The 21066-nt window shown below is 40.3% G+C and overlaps 1 protein-coding gene across 8 annotated transcripts in view; it reads right to left on the bottom strand.

The window, feature by feature from the left end:
* The window catches only part of GIT2 (GIT ArfGAP 2), a 460714-nt gene that overhangs the window by 300638 nt on the left and 139010 nt on the right, over nt 1-21066 (bottom strand). For all 8 annotated transcript variants that reach the window (XM_053702096.1, XM_053702097.1, XM_053702103.1 and 5 more), the window contains exons 7-8: nt 8242-8336; nt 7360-7405 (exon numbers count right to left, since the gene is read on the bottom strand). In XM_053702096.1, the coding sequence (XP_053558071.1) occupies nt 7360-7405; nt 8242-8336 (141 nt within the window). The remainder of the gene's footprint in view (nt 1-7359; nt 7406-8241; nt 8337-21066) is intronic.

The raw sequence follows: 21066 nt of genomic DNA, 5'->3' as shown, positions 1-21066 counted from the left end.
CAATATTGTGGCGAGTTTTTCCCCCAATAGGATTTTAGTTTTATAAGCTGTTTTTTCGTAATCTATTTTAATGGCATTGGGTATGTCAGTGTTCTCAAATAAACAAACATCTTTGTTTGAAAATGTAAGAAAGATTGACTTTTGGGTATAGATGATTTGTATAGAACATATAAATTGAAAACTGCCTTTTGGATCATATAGGCTGCAATCTTTATATGTCTGAGTTTTTTTTCTTGTGGCAAGATATGTCTGCAATACCTAGTCAGATCAAACAAGCCTAATTAAATTTTTTCAAAAGAGAAAACATAGCTGAAAATATACATTTTTACTACTAGCTGGCCTTGTAAACGAAGGAGAAAATATGTATTATAGGCCACTGCAAGTAGTTGTTCTTAGGCATAGGTACAATATATTAAACACACCCCAAGAGCAGAGGGGAAAAATAGAGATGTCTCTAAGCACAAATTGAGGGTAAAACAGAAGAAAAATAATCTTACCACTTGTGAAGAATACTGTTAGCTGCCCAACAAGGTTAAAAACACTACAGTACTAGTTGTATTTGCATAATGTTAAAAATGAACGCCTAGATTTAGAGTTTGGCGTTAGCCGTCAAAACCAGCGTTAGAGGCTCCTAACGCTGGTTTTGGGCTACCGCTGGTATTTAGAGTCAGTCAGGAAAGGTTCTAACGCTCACTTTCCAGCCGCAACTTTTCCATACCGCAGATCCCCCTACGCCATTTGCGTAGCCTATCTTTTCAATGGGATCTTTCTAACGCCGGTATTTAGAGTCTTGGCTGAAGTGAGCGTTAGAAATCTAACGACAAAACTCCAGCCGCAGAAAAAAAAAACAGGAGTTAAGAGCTTTTTGGGCTAACGCCGGTTCATAAAGCTCTTAACTACTGTGCTCTACAGTACACTAACACCCATAAACTACCTATGTACCCCTAAACTGAGGCCCCCCCACATCGCCGCCACTCGATTAAAAAATTTTAACCGCTAATCTGCCGACCGCACACCGCCGCCACCTACGTTATACTTATGTACCCCTAATCTGCTGCCCCTAACACCACCGACCCCTATATTATATTTATTAACCCCTAATCTGCCCCCCACAACGTCGCCGCCAGCTACCTACAATAATTAACCCCTAATCTGCCGACCGCACCTCACCGCTACTATAATAAATGTATTAACCCCTAAAGCTAAGTCTAACCCTAACACTAACACCCCCCTAACTTAAATATAATTTAAATCTAACTAAATAAATTAACTATTATTAAATAAATTATTCCTATTTTAAACTAAATACTTACCTGTAAAATAAACCCTAATATAGCTACAATATAACGAATAATTATATTGTAGCTATTTTAGGATTTATATTTATTTTACAGGCAACTTTGTATTTATTTTAACCAGGTACAATAGCTATTAAATAGTTAATAACTATTTAATAGCTACCTAGTTAAAATAATTACAAAATTACCTGTAAAATAAATCCTAACCTAAGTTACAATTAAACCTAACACTACACTATCAATAAATTAATTAAATACAATACCTACAAATAACTAGAATTAAATAAACTAACTAAAGTACAAAAAATAAAAAATATTACAACAATTTTAAACTAATTACACCTACTCTAAGCCCCCTAATAAAATAACAAAGACCCCCAAAATAAAAAAATGCCCTACCCTATTCTACATAAAAAAGTTCAAAGCTTTTTTACCATACCAGCCCTTAAAAGGGCCATTTGCGGGGCATGCCCCAAATAATTCAGCTCTTTTGCCTGTAAAAAAAACAAAACATACAATACCCCCCCCAACATTACAACCCACCACCCACATACCCCTTATCTAACCCAAACCCCTCTTAAATAAACCTAACACTAAGCCCCTGAAGATCTTCCTACCTTATCTTCACCATGCCAGGTTCACCGATCCGTCCTCCGAAGTCTTCATCCAAGCCCAAGCGGGGGCTGGCGATCCATACTCCGGCTGAAGTCTTCTATCAAGCGGCGGCTGAAGAGGTCCAGAAGAGGCTCCAAAGTCTTCATCCTATCCGGGAAGAAGAGGAGATCTGGACCGGCAACCATCTTGATCCAAGCGGCATCTTCTATCTTCATCCGATGACTAACGGCTCCATCTTGAAGACCTCCGGCGCGGATCCATCCTCTTCTTCCGACGTCCAACTGAGGAATGAAGGTTCCTTTAAGGGACGTCATCCAAGATGGCGTCCCTCGAATTCCGATTGGCTGATAGGATTCTATCAGCCAATCGGAATTAAGGTAGGAAAATTCTGATTGGCTGATGGAATCAGCCAATCAGATTGAGCTCGCACAGCCAATAGGATTGAACTTGAATCTGATTGGCTGATTCCATCAGCCAATCAGATTTTTCCTACCTTAATTCCGATTGGCTGATAGAATCCTATCAGCCAATCGGAATTCGAGGGACGCCATCTTGGATGACGTCCCTTAAAGGAACCTTCATTCTTCAGTTGGACGTCGGAAGAAGAGGATGGATCCGCGCCGGAGGTCTTCAAGATGGAGCCGTTCGTCATCGGATGAAGATAGAAGATGCCGCTTAGATCAAGATGGTTGCCGGTCCAGATCTCCTCTTCTTCCCGGATAGGATGAAGACTTTGGAGCCTCTTCTGGACCTCTTCAGCCGCCGCTTGATAGAAGACTTCAGCCGGATTATGGATCGCCAGCCCCCGCTTGGGCTTGGATGAAGACTTCGGAGGCTTGGATCAAGACTTCGGAGGACGGATTGGTGAACCTGACATGGTGAAGATAAGGTAGGAAGATCTTGAGGGGCTAAGTGTTAGGTTTATTTAAGGGGGGTTTGGGTTAGATTAGGGGTATGTGGGTGGTGGGGAGGGGTATTGTATGTTTTTTTTTTTTACAGGCAAAAGAGCTGAATTATTTGGGGCATGCCCCGCAAATGGCCCTTTTCAGGGCTGGTAAGGTAAAAGAGCTTTGAACTTTTTTAATTTAGAATAGGGTAGGGCATTTTATTATTTTGGGGGTCTTTGTTATTTTATTAGGGGGCTTAGAGTAGGTGTAATTAGTTTAAAATTGTTGTAATATTTTTCTATTGTTTGTAAATATTTTTTTATTTTTTGTACTTTAGTTAATTTAATTGTAGTTATTTGTAGGTATTGTATTTAATTAATTTATTGATAGTGTAGTGTTAGGTTTAATTGTAACTTAGGTTAGGATTTATTTTACAGGTAATTTTGTAATTATTTTAACTATTTTAGCTATTAAATAGTTCTTAACTATTTAATAGCTATTGTACCTGGTTAAAATAAATACAAAGTTGCCTGTAAAATAAATATTAATCCTAAAATAGCTACAATATAATTATTCGATATATTGTAGCTATATTAGGGTTTATTTTACAGGTAAGTATTTAGCTTTAAATAGGAATAATTTATTTAATAAGAGTTAATTTATTTCGTTAGATTTAAATTATATTTAACTTAGGGGGGTGTTAGTGTTAGACTTAGTTTTAGGGGTTAATCCATTTATTAGAGTAGCGGCGAGATCCGGTCGGCAGATTAGGGGTTAATAATTGAAGTTAGGTGTCGGCGATGTTAGGGAGGGCAGATTAGGGGTTAATACTATTTCTTATAGGGTTATTGAGGCGGGAGTGAGGCGGATTAGGGGTTAATAACTTTATTATAGTAGCGGTGAGGTGCGGTCGGCAGATTAGGGGTTAATAAGTGTAGGTAGGTAGCGGCGACGTTGGGGGCGGCAGATTAGGGGTTAATAAATATAATATAGGGGTCGGCGGTGTTAGGGGCAGCAGATTAGGGGTACATAGGGATAACGTAGGTTGCGGCGGTGTACGGAGCGGCAGATTAGGGGTTAATAATATAATGCAGGGGTCAGCGATAGCGGGGGCGGCAGATTAGGGGTTAATAAGTGTAAGGCTAGGGGTGTTTAGACTCGGGGTACATGTTAGGGTGTTAGGTGCAGACTTAGGAAGTGTTTCCCCATAGGAAACAATGGGGCCGCGTTAGGAGCTGAACGCTGCTTTTTTGCAGGTGTTAGGTTTTTTTCAGCTCAAACTGTCCCATTGTTTCCTATGGGGGAATCGTGCACGAGCACGTTTTTGAAGCTGGCCGCGTCCGTAAGCACCGCTGGTATTTAGAGTTGCAGTTGCGGTAAATATGCTATACGCTCCTTTTTTGGAGCCTAACGCAGCCCTTCTGTGAACTCTAAATACAAGCGGTATTTAAAAGGTGCGGGGGGGGAAAAAGCACGCGTAGCTAACGCACCCCTTTGGCCGCAGAACTCTAAATCTAGCCGGAAGTGTTTATTAAAGTCAACAATGGTGGCCAGCGATATAAAGAGATGAATGCTGGGTTTCTATAGATGTCATAGATATCCTAGTGAGTAACTTGATTTTAACACTGGTATAAATACAAACTGACAATATGTTATGTTGTGATTTGCAATTGGCACATCCAATAGGAGAAGAAACAACCCCAAGCTTTATGCTTGCAAACCTCTAATTTTCCAAGGTGTAAAATTGTAATTATTTTAACCTGCTATTGAGACATAGTATATAATTGTGTATACTGTGATCTAGCAGGGATCTGTTATAAGTATACATTAACACCCAGAATTACGATATGATAAATAGATGTTGTTTTTTACAATGCCCCAAAAGTGAGTGCCTTGTAAGTGCACATTATAACCCAGTTAGTTTAAATAATACCATTAAATGATTGTCTGAATAAAGAGCCAACCAGTATATAGTCTGGTGAGAGAACCACTGTCGCTATCCACCACCCTGGCTAGGGTGCCAGGAATGAGGTGTTTTTAAATTACAATATGTTAAGCTACAATTAACCAACTAGTAAAGAGCAAGTTAAAAAAAACACAAGTACCCCTAACGTGGTCGCATTTCACTTTTGCTTCCTCAGAGGCTTGGGGTTGTTTCTTCTCCTATAGGATGTGCCAATTGCAAATCAGGACATAAAATATTGTCCGTTTCTATTTATACCAATGTTAAAATCAAGTTACTCACTAGGATATCTAGAATATCTATAGCAACCCAGTATTCATCTCTTTATATCGCTGGCCACCATTGTTGACTTTAATAAACACTTCATTTTTAACATTATGCAAATACAACAAGTACTGTAGTGTTTTTAACCTTGTTGGGCAGCTAACAGTATTCTTCTTATGCTGTCTTATTAGTAGCAACAATAAAAGTTACATTTCATAGACATAAGTGGTAAGATTATTTTTCTTCCGTTTTACCCTCATTTTGTGCTTAGAGGCATCTCTCTTTTTCCCCTCTGCTCTTGGAGTGTGTTTAATGTTTAATATAAGTCTACTTAAATGTCTATCTCCACGTTCTAAATGACAGCTCTTAAAACAGTATATAGTTCCTGACCACTGGGTCACTGAGACCATGGCAAAAGGTAGATCATTGGAGAGAAAAGTTACCCCTACTCCCACCCACTTTGCTAAACCAGTTTAACAGTCTAGCCAAGTAAAGGGAGAAAGCAAAATAAAAAGTGGAAGGGTAAGCAGCATGCTGTAAATAAAAAAAAAAGCTAGTAAAACTGGAGAAAAGTTAAAGCCACTATATCCAAGGGCAAATATGAACCAGAACAAACTGCAAAAGGTGGCACGTTTTAAGACCTCGGGAAGCTTCTACCTACTCCAAAAAAAAGGATTATAAATTGTGCAATGCTAAATATGATTTTACAAGTACAAAAGTTAAATTATGATACTGTATTCTTGATTCTAAAAATTATTATAAGAAGAATATGTTAAAGAACATAGTTTTTATTTTATTAAGTACCTGTAATAATAGTGATTGGTTAACGAACAAAACAAAAAAAAGCAATATTTATTACTAGAGGTTTAGCATTTTGTTTCTATGTTTTCCTTTCTTGAAACAGGTTATCTATTTTCTAATGCATAGTATTATACTTAAAGCAGAACAACTGTTTAGCAGCATGGAAAAATAAGTGATCAAAGATTTCCCAGAAAAAAACGTGAACATATGTTAAAGTAAAAATATCATATCATATAACAACAATTAAGAATACCACTATTAGAGCAGCCTTGTTTAGACAAAGATAATATATTAATATATCAATTAAATGTCTAGATGATTTTTCATTTACTACTGGTTAAGCCCAATAAAATATTTATATATATATATATATATAGATTACTTACAGTCGTCTTATTTTCCAAAGCAAAGCAGGAGAAAACAAAAAACAGAAATGAAAATACATTTCACATAAACTGCTTCAACATTTCCATAAACACTGTCCACTTGACAAAGATGCTATTGATAAGGGCTTTATTCAGCTGCAGCACAGCTGTTCATTTCTTTTATTATGTAAAAAACAAGAGTTCAACAGCTGAGCTTGCTGCTTTCCATGGCTAACAAATGTTTGGAAATTATACATCAGCTCTAAATATTAAACCAAATTCTATGGCTCTTTCAACTTTACTATAATCATTAAGTAGATTATCTCAAATCCACACATCTCACCAGCGTAACACTAAAGGACTCCTCTTGTCTACACATATGCACCACATAAAATAAAGTAAGAGGCCCTCCATTCATACAAAGTAGTGGTTGTGTGATAAAATAGGAATTATTAAATTACTCAGCAAGATAAAGAAATCAACAAGAGTTCACATTCACATCACATCTGCATGTCCTTACCCAGAATCCCTATCCGTGATTACGTGTTAAGAATACTTGTGGCAAAAACAGGTCTCACAAACTGTCTGAATATGTAAATATGTGCCACAGTGATTCATTTTACTCCAACTATATTTATGGTTAATCCTCATTAACTTCTTTCTGGCAGTGAGATTCAATGAAACATATGAAAAACGAGTTGTTTATTTGTACAATTGTTCATGTAAGATTTACCAGAGGTAGCACAATGAAAGCTGGCTGGTAATGGAGATCAGATGATGCGAATGCCATTATAGCCTGCAATCAAACCTGCACTTTTATGTGACAGCTCCAGCATACAACTGTGCATTAGCTGCAACAAAGCAGTGTTTAAACAACATTTTATATACTCATTTATTTATTTGAAAAACACCTCAATAAGCACAAAGTATACATGCATGGTGCCAAACTCTATACTGACTGGTAAGTATACTCTGTGAGTCACTGTGTGCATACACATATTGCACAAATAAAACATAATATGGAAAATGGGGGGGGGGGGAGAGACAAAGGAAACCTTATTTTGCATTGTAAAGTGTCTTGTAAAAGTATGCTAGGGATCTGGCCTGATATACTCATTGCATAGAAAGCAATTAAGGCAAAACTGCCAAGGAAATACTATATTTACCTGTCAGCCATTTGTGGTATAATAAAGTGCTGCCCATTTCTGTGATCTGACGGGGGAAAGAAAAAAAAAAAAAAAAAGAGTATTTCCATTAATTACAAACATTATATATATATATATCTGTATTATATATATCTACACATTAGTAAAACAATTTTAGGAAGTTGCTATTACACTTGACTGTCTTTCAAATTAGATATCAACAGCATTGAGCTTACTATACTGACACAATTACTAAATGTCTGATCTCAAAGGGCAATGTAAAAATTAGTTTATATAGTTTTACTTATTTGTTCACAAGGGTAACTGTTTTGAGGCGCTCTCTTGGGAGTTTTTGTTATGGCGAGTTTTTAAAGAGCAGCAGCCAGAATGGAATGTTTTCATAAAAGGAACGATGAGAGAGAAATACATTAATAACGTATTTGATTTAAATGAATAAACAGATATTATTCAGAGAATTTACATGACTTATTTCAAGATAAATTTAAAAAAAAAAAAGAGATAAGAGTGCCATGGGATATTTTTTCTTCAGAGAGATTTGTAAAAACTAAAATAATCCCAAGAGGTTTACGAATTAAGAAACTTCCCATTTACGGTTTAGATGATATGTAATTTATGGGTGGACTCTGAGACACGGTCGATCGATTGCTTGTGTTTTTACTCCTGTCTTCAGTTTAGGACTGCTATCTAACCGTGCAAGTACTGGTTTTCTATGCTTCAAATTTCTGTATTGTACTACTTGTTTACCAACTATGCATTTTTATTGTACTCATTCCCTTTTATTAAATTGATTGAACTGGATGTATTTGTGTTAGCGCAGTTTTTTTGTTTTTTTGTTTACAAAGTGAATTTGTTAAATGTAAAACTTTGTATATTTTAACTTACCTGGTTTTCTCCCACATAAATAAAAAGCTAATCTATCAGTCAGCTCATGCTGTATTTCCACAAGACGATCGGCTAATTCATGATGACCACCCTGCCTATAGGAAAAATATATTTTTATTTATTGTAAAAACTTTGAATATATTTTATTGTTCCAATACAAAAAGGAAAAACAAAATTTATGCTTACCTGATAAATGTATTTATTTCCAGGCATGGAGAGTCCACGAATCATTCCAATTACTAGTGGGATATTCACTCCTGGCCAGCAGGAGGAGGCAAAGAGCACCCCAGCAGAGCTGTTAAGTATCACTTCCTTTACCCATAACCCCAGTCATTCAGCCGAAGAGAAATGGAAAAAGATGATAACACAAAGGTATAGAGGTGACTGAGGTTTTAACAAAAACTACCTCCTGAATAAAATAAGAGCGGGCCGTGGACTCTCCATGCCTGGGAAAAAATAAATGTATCAGGTAAGCAAATTTTGTTTTCTTTCCGATGGCATGGAGAGTCCACGAATCATTCCAATTACTAGTGGGAACCAATACCCAAGTTGGAGGACACAGAATGAAAGGGAGGGAGAACAAAACAGGCAGACCTAAACAGAAGGCACCACCACTTAAAGAACTTTTCTCCCAAAAGAGGCCTCAGCCGAGGCAAAAGTATCAAATTTGTAAAATTATGAAAAAACTAAATTTATGCTCACCTGATAAATTTATTTCTCTTGTGGTGTATCCAGTCCACGGGTTCATCCATTACTTGTGGGATATTCTCCTTCCCAACAGGAAGTTGCAAGAGGACACCCACAGCAGAGCTGTCTATATAGCTCCTCCCCTAACTGCCACCACCAGTCATTCGACCGAAGACAAGCAAGAAAAAAGGAGAAACTATAGGGTGCAGTGGTGACTGTAGTTTAAAAATAAAAAACACCTGCCTTAAAATGACAGGGCGGGCCGTGGACTGGATACACCACAAGAGAAATAAATGTATCAGGTAAGCATATATTTTGTTTTCTCTTGTAAAGGTGTATCCAGTCCACGGGTTCATCCATTACTTGTGGGATACCAACACCAAAGCTTTAGGACACGGATGAAGGGAGGGACAAGGCAGGAACTTAAACGGAAGGAACCACTGCCTGTAAGACCTTTCTCCCAAAAATAGCCTCCAAAGAAGCAAAAGTATCGAATTTGTAGAATTTAGAAAAAGTATGAAGCGAAGACCAAATCTGTTCAACAGAGGCCTCATTTTTAAAAGCCCATGTGGAAGCCACCGCTCTAGTGGAATGAGCTGTAATTCTTTCAGGAGGCTGCTGGCCAGCAGTCTCATAAGCTAAGCGGATTATGCTTCTCAGCCAAAAAGAAAGAGAAGTTGCAGAAGCCTTTTGGCCTCTCCTCTGTCCAGAGTAGACAACAAAGCAGATGTTTGACGAAAATCCTTCGTAGCTTGTAAATAAAACTTTAAAGCACGAACCACATCAAGATTGTGTAAAAGACGTTCCTTCTTTGAGGAAGGATTAGGACATAATGAAGGAACAACAATCTCCTGATTGATATTCTTATTAGATACTACCTTAGGAAGAAACCCAGGTTTGGTACGCAAAACTACCTTATCTGCATGGAAAATCAGATAAGGGGAATCACACTGTAAAGCAGATAACTCCGAAACTCTTCGAGCCGAGGAGATAGCTACTAAAAACAGAACTTTCCAAGATAAAAGTTTAATATCTATGGAGTTTAAATTTTGTTCTTCAAGTGGTTCCGTTTGAACCTTTGAACTCCGTGGCGGAGCAACAGGTTTAAAAACAGGCTTGATTCCAACTAAAGCCTGACAAAACGCCTGAACGTCTGGAACCTCAGCCAGACGTTTGTGCAAAAGAATAGACAGAGCAGAAATCTGTCCCTTTAAGGAACTAGCTGACAATCCCTTCTTGGAGAAAGGATAAGATTCTAGGAATCCTGACTTTACTCCATGAGTAACCCTTGGATTCACACCAATGAAGATATTTACACCATATCTTATGATAGATTTTCCTGGTGACAGGCTTTCGAGCCTGAATTAAGGTATCAATGACCGATTCAGAAAAACCACGCTTTGATAGAATCAAGCGTTCAATCTCCAAGCAGTCAGACGCATAGAAATTAGATTTGGATGTTTGAAAGGACCTTGAAGTAGAAGGTCCTGCCTTAGCGGCAGAGTCCATGGTGGAAAGGATGACATGTCCACCAGATCTGCATACCAAGTCCTGCGTGGCCACGCAGGAGCTATCAAAATCACCAAAGCTCTCTCCTGCTTGATCTTGGCAATCAGACGAGGGAGCAGAGGAAACAGTGGAAACACATAAGCCAGGCTGAAGGACCAGGGCGCTGCTAGAGCATCTATTAGCGCTGCCTGGGGATCCCTGGACCTGGACCCGTAACGAGGAAGCTTGGCGTTCTGACGAGACACCATGAGATCCAGTTCTGGTTTGCCCCATAGTTGAATCAACTGGGCAAATACCTCCGGATGGAGCTCCCACTCCTTGTTCCCCCCTGATGGTTGATGTAGGCTACAGTCGTGATGTTGTCCGACTGAAATCTGATGAACCTGACCGCAGCTAGCTGAGGCCAAGCCTGAAGAGCATTGAATATCGCTCTTAGTTCCAGAATGTTTATCGGAAGGAGGGTTTCCTCCTGAGTCCACGAACCCTGAGCCTTCAGGGAGTTCCATACTGCGCCCCAGCCCAGAAGGCTGGCATCTGTCATCACTATAGTCCATTCTGGCCTGCGGAAACTCATTCCCCTGGACAGATGGACCCAAGATAGCCACCAGAGAAGAGAATCCCTGGTCTCTTGATCCAGATTTAGCAGAGGGGACAAATCTGTGTAATCCCTATTCCACTGATTGAGCATGCAAAGTTGCAGTGGTCTGAGATGTAGGCGGGCAAACGGAACTATGTCCATTGCCGCTACCATTAAGCCGATTACTTCCATACACTGAGCCACTGACGGCTGAGAAGTGGAATAAAGAGCACGGCAGGAAGTTAGAAGCTTTGACAACCTGACCTCTGTCAGAAAAATCTTCATTTCTACTGGATCTATCAGAGTTCCTAGGAAGGAAACTCTTGTGAGAGGGGAGAGAGAACTCTTTTCTTCGTTCACCTTCCACCCGTGAGACCTCAGGAATGCCAGAACAATGTCCGTATGGGACTTGGCGATTTGAAAAGTCGACGCCAGTATCAGAATGTCGTCTAGGTAAGGAGCCACCGATATGCCTCGTGGCCTTAGAACCGCCAGTAGGGACTCTAGAACCTTCGTAAAGATTCTTGGTGCCGTGGCTAACCAGAAGGGAAGAGCCACAAACTGGTAATGCCTGTCTAGGAAGGCAAACCTGAGAAACCGATGATGATCTCTGTGTATCGGAAAGTGGAGATAAGCATCCTTTAAGTCCACGGTAGTCATATATTGACCCTCCTGGATCATAGGTAGGATGGTTCGAATAGTCTCCATCTTGAAGGATGGGACCCTGAGAAATTTGTTAAGGATCTTGAGATCCAAGATTGGTATGAAAGTTCCCTCTTTTTTTGGGAACTATAAACAGATTTGAATAGAATCCCTGCCCCTGTTCCTCCCTTGGAACTGGGTGGATCACTCCCATAACCAGAAGGTCTTGAACGCAACGTAAGAATGCCTCTCTCTTTATCTGGTTTGCAGATAATTGTGAGAGATGAAATCTCCCCTTTGGAGATGAGGCTTTGAAATCCAGAAGATATCCCTGGGAAACAATCTCCAGAGCCCAGGGATCCTGGACGTCTCTAGCCCAAGCCTGGGCGAAGAGAGAAAGTCTGCCCCCAACTAGATCCGGTCCCGGATCGGGGGCTACTCCTTCATGCTGTCTTAGAGGCAGCAGCAGGTTTTTTGGCCTGCTTTCCCTTGTTCCAAGCCTGGTTAGCTCTCCAGACTGGCTTGGACTGGGCAAAAGTTCCCTCTTGTTTTGCAGTAGAGGAAGTTGAAGCTGCGCCACTCTTGAAGTTTCGAAAGGAACGAAAATTAGTCTGTTTGGTCCTTAATTTGTTGGACCTATCCTGGGGAAGGGCGTGGCCTTTTCCTCCAGTAATATCAGAAATGATCTCCTTCAGTCCAGGCCCGAATAGGGTCTGCCCTTTGAAGGAGATGTTGAGAAGCTTAGACTTTGAAGTAACGTCAGCTGACCAGGACTTAAGCCATAGCGCCCTACGCGCCTGAATGGCAAAACCTGAATTCTTAGCCGTTAGCTTTGTTAAATGAAAAACAGCGTCAGAAATAAATGAATTGGCTAACTTAAGAGCTTTAAGCTTGTCTAGGATATCATCCAACGGGGTCTCCACCTGTAGAGCCTCCTCAAGAGACTCGAACCAGAAAGCCGCTGCAGCAGTGACTAGGGCAATGCATGCAAGAGGCTGGAGAATAAAACCTTGTTGTATAAAGATTTTAAGGAAACCCTCTAATTTTTTTTCCATTGGATCTAGGAAAGCACAACTGTCCTTGACGGGGATAGTTGTACGCTTAGCTAGGGTAGAGACTGCTCCCTCCACCTTAGGGACCGTCTGCCACGAGTCCCGTGTAGCGGCATCTATGGGAAACATCTTTTTAAAAGCAGGAGGGGGAGAGAACGGTACACCTGGTCTATCCCATTCCTTCGTAATAATTTTTGAAAACCTCTTAGGGACTGGAAAAACATCAGTGTAAACAGGCACTGCAAAGTATTTGTCCATTTTACACAATTTCTCTGGGACTACAATGGTGTCACAGTCATCCAGAGTCGCTAAAACCTCCCTGAGCAACAAGCGGAGGTGTTCAAGCTTAAATTTAAATGCTGTCATTTCAGAGTCAGACTGAAATAACGCCTTCCCTGAATCAGAAATGTCACCCACAGATAGAAGCTCTCCTGCTTCGGCTTCTGTACATTGTGAGGGTATATCAGACATAGCTACTAAAGCGTCAGAAAGCTCTGTATTTGTTCTAGCCCCAGAGCTGTCTCGCTTTCCTTGTAGCCCTGGCAGTTTGGACAATACCTCTGTGAGGGTATGATTCATAACTGCCACCATGTCTTGTAAGGTAAATGCATTGGACGAGCCAGATGTACTTGGCGTCACTTGCGCGGGAGATATAGGTTCTGACACATTGGGAGAGTTAGGTGGTTTAACCTCCCTTTTGTCAGTCTGAGAAACCTCTGGTGATAAATCTTTAAAAGCCATAATATGGTCTTTATAACTTATAGAAAGGTCAGTGCATTTGGTACACATTCTAAGAGGGGGTTCCACAATGGCTTCTAAACATAATGAACAAGGAGTTTCCTCTATGTCAGACATGTTTAACAGACTAGTAATGAGACCAGCAATAAATGTGAAAAAGCAATTAAACAAAAACGGTACTGTGCCTTTAAGAGAAAAAAACTACCACATAAACTGCAAAACAGTGTTAAAAAGTAGTGAACTCTACGAAATTTTTACAGTGTGTATAAGAGACCAAAGCAGCATTGCCCCCACTTGCAAATAGATGATTAACCCCTTAGGCCCCAAACCGGATTAGAAAAACGGTAAAACCGTTAATAAACAGTCAAACACACTGCCACAGCTCTGTTGTGGCTCCTACCTGCCCTTAAACACGATTTTTGCAGGACAAAAACCCTCTATAGTGGTCCTAGATGCCAGAGGACTCCTTTAGGGAAGCTGGATGTCTCAGTCTGAATATCAACTGCGCATAAAGTGCGCAAAAATAGGCCCCTCCCACCATGCACTCAATGTCAGAGGGCCTTAAAAAAGTACTCCTAGGAGTAATCTAACAAGCCATGTGGAAAACTAGGCCCCAAATAAAGATTTATCACCCTCAGAGAAAAAACGTTTTTTCTGTAAGTTATGCAAACGTTTTTACACTAAGTAATATGAGAATTAACATGAATATTACCCTTATCTTGTAAGCATGATCCCAGTCGTTGTTAAATCACTGTATCAGGCTTACCTCAAATATACCTGGCACTGTCAGCATTTTCTAGACCTTATCTCTCTAGAAAAAAATATACTGAACATACCTCAAAGCAGATGATCTGCAAACCGTCCCCCCCAACTGAAGTTTTCTTTTCATACTCTTCAGTTATGTGTGAGAACAGCAATGGACCTTAGTTACAAACCGCTAAGATCATCAACCTCCAGGCAGATTCTTCTTCCAATTTCTGCCTGAGAGTAAAACAGTACAACGCCGGTACCGTTTAAAAATAAACTCTTGATTGAAGGTAAAAACTACACTAAGGCACCACATATCTCTTGATACTTCCTTTCTTGTCGAGAATTGCAAGAGAATGACTGGAGGTGGCAGTTAGGGGAGGAGCTATATAGACAGCTCTGCTGTGGGTGTCCTCTTGCAACTTCCTGTTGGGAAGGAGAATATCCCACAAGTAATGGATGAACCCGTGGACTGGATACACCTTTACAAGAGAAAGTATGAATAGAGGACCATGTGGCCGCCTTGCAAATTTGATCCACTGAAGCTCCATTTTTAAAAGCCCAGGAAGAAGAAACAGCTCTAGCGGAATGAGAAGAAATTCTCTCAGAAGGTTGCTGTCCAGCTGTATCATAAGCTAAAGGGATAACACTTCTCAAAAAGAGAGAAGCAGAAGTGCCCTTCTGACCCCTAGGTTTACTAGAGAAAAGAACAAACAGGGCAGAAGACTGCCGAAAATCCTTAGTTGCTTGAAGATAAAATTTAAGAGCACGCACAACATCCAAGTTATGCAAGACACAATCCTCCTGGGTAGAAGGGTTAGGACAAAATGAGGGAACAACAATTTCCTGCTTAATATTGCGATCCGACACTACCTTAGAGAGAAACCCCAGCTTAGTACGGAGGACCGCCTTATCAACATGAAAAATAAGGTAAGGGGAATCACACTGCAGAGCCGAAAGTTTGGAAACTCTGCATGCAGATTAAATAGCAATAAGAAAAAAAACCTTCTAAGATAGAAGTTGATATTAAACAGAATACATCGGCTCAAACAGAGCCTGCAGCAAAACTCTAAGAACAAGGTTAAGGCTCCAAGGAGGAGCAACAGATTTAAACACAGGCCTGATTCTGACCAAGGCCTGAACTAAAGACTGAACATCTAGCAGAACTGCCAAACGTTTAGATAGAGCAGAAATCTGACCCTTCAGAGTACTGGCTGACAAACCTTTCTCCAGGCCCTCTTGAATAAAAGCCAAAATTTGAGGAAACTTTACTTTATTCCAAGAAAAACCCTTTGAATCCCACCAATGAAAGAATTTACACCATACCCTATGGTAAATTCTGCGAGTAACCGATTTACGAGCTTGAAGCATAGTATCTATGGACTTTCACAGAGAAGCCACGTCTAGCCAAAACAAGATGTTCAATCTCCAAGCAGTCTGCTTCAGAGAAACCAGATTTGGATAAAGGAAGGGACCCTGAAGAAGATGGTCCTTCCTCAAAGGTAACCTCCAAGGAGGAAGAGATGACATTGTCACCAGATCCGCAAACCAGATCCTGCAAAGCTATGCAGGAGCTATTAGAATCACCAAAGTTGTCTCCTGCTTGATGCGAGCAACTATTCGTGGAAGTAGAGCAAACGGAGGAAACAGGTATGCTAGATTGAAGTTCCAAGGAACCGCCAGAGCATCTACCAAAATGGCTCGAGGATCTCTTGACCTTGAACCATACCTTAGATGTTTGGCGTTTTGACGAGACGCCATCAGATCCAATTCCAGAATCCCCCACCTGAGAGTTATTATCGAGAAAACCTCTGGGTGGAGAGCCCACTCTCTGGGATGAAAAGTTTGCCTGCTCAGAAAATCCGCCTCCCAGTTGTCCACCCCTGGAATGTGGATGGCAGAGAGATGGCAATCGTGAGACTCCGCCCACTGGAGAATGCAAGTTACCTCCTCCATTGCCAAGGAACTCAGAGTTCCCCCCCGGAGGTTGATATAAGCCACCGAAGTGATGTTGTCTGACTGGAATCTGATAAACCCAACCTAGTTGAGGCAAAACTATCAAAGCATTGAAAATTGCTCTCAACTCCAAGATATTTATTAGAAGAGACGACTCCTCCGGAGTCCACAGGCCCTGTGCTTTTAAAGAACCCCAAACTGCTCCCCAGCCCAACAGGCTGGCGTCCATGGTCACAATCAACCAAGAAGGTCTCAGAAAGCATGTGCCCCGAGACAGATGGTCCTGAGAAATCCACCACGAAAGAGAGACTCTTGTTGGGGAGTCCAGATTTATCCTCTGCGAGAGATCTGAGTGATCCCCGTTCCATTGACTGAACATGCACAGTTGCAGAGGTCTCAGATGGAACCGAGCAAAAGGAATGATGTCCAATGAGGCAACCATCAGACCAATCACCTCCATGCATTGAGCCACATATGGACGAATAGCTGACTGGAGAGAAAGGCAAGAAGCATGAAGTTTGGATTTTCTGATGTCTGTCAGAAAAATCTTCATGGACAAGGAATCTAAAATTGTTCCTAGGAAACACACCCTTGTATTTGGTACAAGGAAACTCTTTCCCAGATTCACTTTCCACCCGTGGGAACGTAGAATAGACAACAACATCTCTGTATGAGATTTTGCTAGATGAAAGGATGGCACTTGAACCAAGATATCGTCTAAGTAAGGCGCCACAGCAATGCCCTGAGACCCGACTGCTGCCAGAAGAGCCCCCAGAACCTTTGTGAAAATTCTGGGAGATGTAGCAAGACAAAAAAGAAGGGCAAAAAAATGGAAATGTTTGTCTAGAAAGGCAAACCTCAGATACTGGTAATGATCCCTGTGAATGGGAACATGAAGATATGCATCCTTCCGGTCTATGGTCATCATGAACTGACCCTCTTGTACCAAAGGAAGAATAGATGGTCTACATTTTTGAAGGACAGAACTCTGAGAAATTGAGACACTATAGGTCCAGAATGGGACGGAAAGTGCCCTCCTGTTTGGGAACTTCAAAGATTTGAATAGAATCCTAGACCCTGTTCCTCTAGAGGAACTGGAACAATCACTCCCAGGGAGGAAAGATCCTTAACGCAGTTTAAGAAGGCCTCTCTCTTTATCTGATCCACAGATAACCTTGACAGGTGAAATCTGCCCCTGGGAAGACAAGATTTGAATCCTATTCTGTAACTGTGGGATACAATATCTATTGCCCAAGGATCTGGGACAACTTGTATCCAAGCCTGCAGAAAGAAAAAGAGCCTGCCCCCCACTTGATCTAAAACAGGATCAGGGGCAGACCCTTCATGCTGATTGGAATCTTCTTCTTCTTGGCTTGCTTTCCTTTATTCCAAGGCTGACTGGACCTCCAAAACTTGGGAGTGTTCCAACTTGAAAGAGGAGCAAGAAGACTTTGTCCCTTAAAGTTATGAAATTAACGAAAATTAGAATTCTGATGATCTTCAGGCCTATTCTTTTTATCCTGAGGTAGGAAAGAGCCCTTTCCACCTGTAATATCGGAAATTATTTCAGTCAGACACGGACAAAACAAGGTTTTACCCTTATAAGGCAAAGATTAAATCTTGGACTTGGATGTAACATCTGCAGACCAAGACTTTAACCACAGAGCTCTGCAAGCTAAAACAGTGAAACCAGAAATCTTAGCTCCCAACCTAAGAACTTGCATATTCGCATCACTATGTTTAGATTTCCTCTTGCGCTTATCAGCAACCGTTAGAAAAGCTGATAAGGCTTCTGAAACAGCAGAAGTTATCTGTGCAGCAGAATCCCCAGGTAAATAAACACCCCCAGGAGGTTGTTGAGAGGAACCGCAGGGCACTGCATGTGAAGTTTGGGACGTTTGAGGGGAAAGCTGACTTAGCTAAGGCAATGCTGGAACAACATTATCCTGAGAGACAGAAGGCTCTGGGAGAGAAATCGTATCTTTAAATAATAAAGTCTTATTTAAACAAGAGGAGCAAAATTGCACAGGAGGAACCACCTGAGCCTCAAAGCAAAACAAACATTTGTCAACTGGCAAATTAAAATTTTCATTAGTGTCCATAATAACAGTGAAACAAAGAACCCTTATAAGATTCACTAGCCCTATTGAACGATTTAAACAGAAAAACCTAGACAACTGTAACTTCAGCTCTGCTGAGGGATTACCGCTCCTAGCACACCAGAAAGATCCCACTATTATTTTGGATCCTGTCCAGCCGCTCACATACAGCTGCTGCAACACAGAAGAAAATGCTGGTCTGCAGAAGCCGGAAAAAAGAAAGCACATAACAAACACGGTCACATGACAGCAACTAAAAGGAAAATTGCGCCACTAGACAAAATGGCGCAAAATAACCTCACTTCCTGAAAATTTGAAAAAGACCGTAGCATAACGGCTCCGATCACATGATCGCTCACCTCTCATTGCCGAAAAACTCTGGGAAGTAAAAAAGTAAAAAACACCTCCTAAACAAAAAGGAGGACTGAAACTCCCATTCTCATAGATCCCAGACACAAAATAAATATCCTTTATAACATGTCTCCTCAGCCTCTAAAGTTCCTAATCCAGTTTCCTTGATATGCTCCCTGCCTATTAAAAGTTAAAGCACATACATTTTCCCCTGAGTACATCCACAAAGATCTCCCATTAACTCTTAGAGTGCTGGTACCTTCTGACCTAGAAGGGATGCACTTACCTGTGGAAGTAGCCGTCAGGTAGGGATATGTTTCTTAGGTATGTCAGATCACTTCACATCTAACAGTGACCTGTAGAAAAAAAAAAAAAAAGAGTAACCAGAGTCTATCTAAAAGGGGTAGCATCGGTATTAGAAATAAAGCAAGGACCACACCTCACCGCCTTCTAACTGCTAAAAGCCACCATTACTCTTACTAAAGAGATTAACATGGACACAGCAAAGTACCCATAAAAGGATTAAAAATCTTCAGACACCTTCTTCGCCATCCTCCCGTGATCAAGGCAAAGAATGACTGGGGGTTATGGGTAAGGGAAGTGATACTTAACAGCTCTGCTGGGGGGCTCTTTGCCTCCTCCTGCTGGCCAGGAGAGAATATCCTACTAGTAATTGGAATGATTCGTGGACTCTCCATGCCATAGGAAAGAAATTAGATTACATTGCACTCGTTTATGCCGGGGTTAGGTTCCAGAAGGAATGGTTGTAAATCGAAACCGTTGTAAATTGAAACCCAGTTTATAATGCAAGTCAATGGGAAGTGAGGGAGATAGGTTCCAGGCCCCTCTCAAAATTGTCATAAGTAACACCTAATACATTATTTTTAAAGCATTGAAATGAAGACTTTAAATGCTAAACAACATTATAAACCTAATAAAATAATCACACAACACAGAATATATAATTAAAATAAGTTAAACAAACAAAAACATTTGCTAAACAGCATTATAAACCTAATAAAATAATCACACAACACAGCATTTTCTGCAAACAGTTCTTTCTATGCATTCCAATCTGGACTGATTTATAGACAGGAAGAACTTGTTCCTTTGAAATCTGCTCGATAGCTCAGGTCTGGTTAAACTGATTAATTTCAGCTTGCTTGGCTTTGCTGCAACACAAGCGGACATCTCCACCTACTGGCTATTTTAATAAATGCACTGCGTCTCAATGCTTTTCAATAGCAGTCACATGACTGGAAAAAAAGTTTGTTATTCTAAAACGGTGTAAATTGAACCGTTGTAAAACGAGGGCCACCTGTATACACATACAAACAAACATCTGTTACGACAGTTACCCATTGCAATACAATATGGGTTTGAAAACATTCTTTAGTGAAAATACCCTAAAGTTTTAATGAATTTACATCACAATGTATTTTTATTTTATTTTTACTATTGAGTGAAATATTTTAACATCTCATTAATTACACAATATATAGTAACAATAACATTTTTGGATACAACTGACTGAATTATATGTTTATCATGATCTTAAAGATCATTAATTCTAAAAGTTTATGTCACTATTTTCAGAAATCACCTCAGATTAGAGACATACATTCTTCACTGAGTTCAAGCTGTAGACAGATCTCAAAATCAATTGTTCAGAGAGGAGTGCATAAACCAGGCCTTCATAGTAGAATTGCTGAAAAGAAACCACCACTGAAGGGGACAAATAAGAAAAGACTTGACTCAGCCAATGAGATGAGGAAGTGAACATCAGACCAGTGGAAATCTGTCCTTCGGTCTGAAGAGTCTAAATTTAATATTTCTAAATCCAACAGACATATCTTTGTGAGACACAGAAAAGGTAAAAGGATGATGTCTGACGAATGGAGGCGATTTAGGAAAATGTATTTGGCAATTTAGGTAAAACTGTAGGCACACTTAAAGTGAAAGTCAACCCTAGTGTTTCACAAATGCTAGGAATGACTATTGAAACAAATAAAGGGGACTTTCATTTATAATATACTTCATGCATAAAGTTCCTTTATTTGTTTCAAGCGATCACCGATCTAAGCTGCTTGGCACCCTTGGGAGTCTGATTTACTGCACGGCTATTTGCTAAGTGTTGAAAACGTCACCTCTTACCAAAACGGTGATCCGATGTGTGCTGCTGTAGCAGCACAGATCGACAATCGCTTAAAACAAATAAAAGAGCTTTCTGCATGAAGTATTTTATACTTCATGAATGAAAGTCCCCTTTGTTTCAATGGCCAATCCTAGCGTTTGTGAAACGCTATGGTTGACTTTCACTTTAAAGCTACAGAAATGTCAAAATTTAAATGTACATTGTTGTGTCTCAATATGAAATAGAAACATTTTTGCAATATACTTCACCTACCAAAAATGTTTCCAGTAAAAGTTATGTTTTTCAGTCACTTACATATCTTATGAGGCCCGT

The sequence above is a fragment of the Bombina bombina genome, chromosome 2, assembly GCF_027579735.1.
Source record: "Bombina bombina isolate aBomBom1 chromosome 2, aBomBom1.pri, whole genome shotgun sequence".
NCBI classification, from domain to species: Eukaryota; Metazoa; Chordata; class Amphibia; order Anura; family Bombinatoridae; genus Bombina; species Bombina bombina.
Note: the sequence above shows the minus strand (reverse complement) of the source record. Positions and strands in the feature narration are given on the sequence as shown.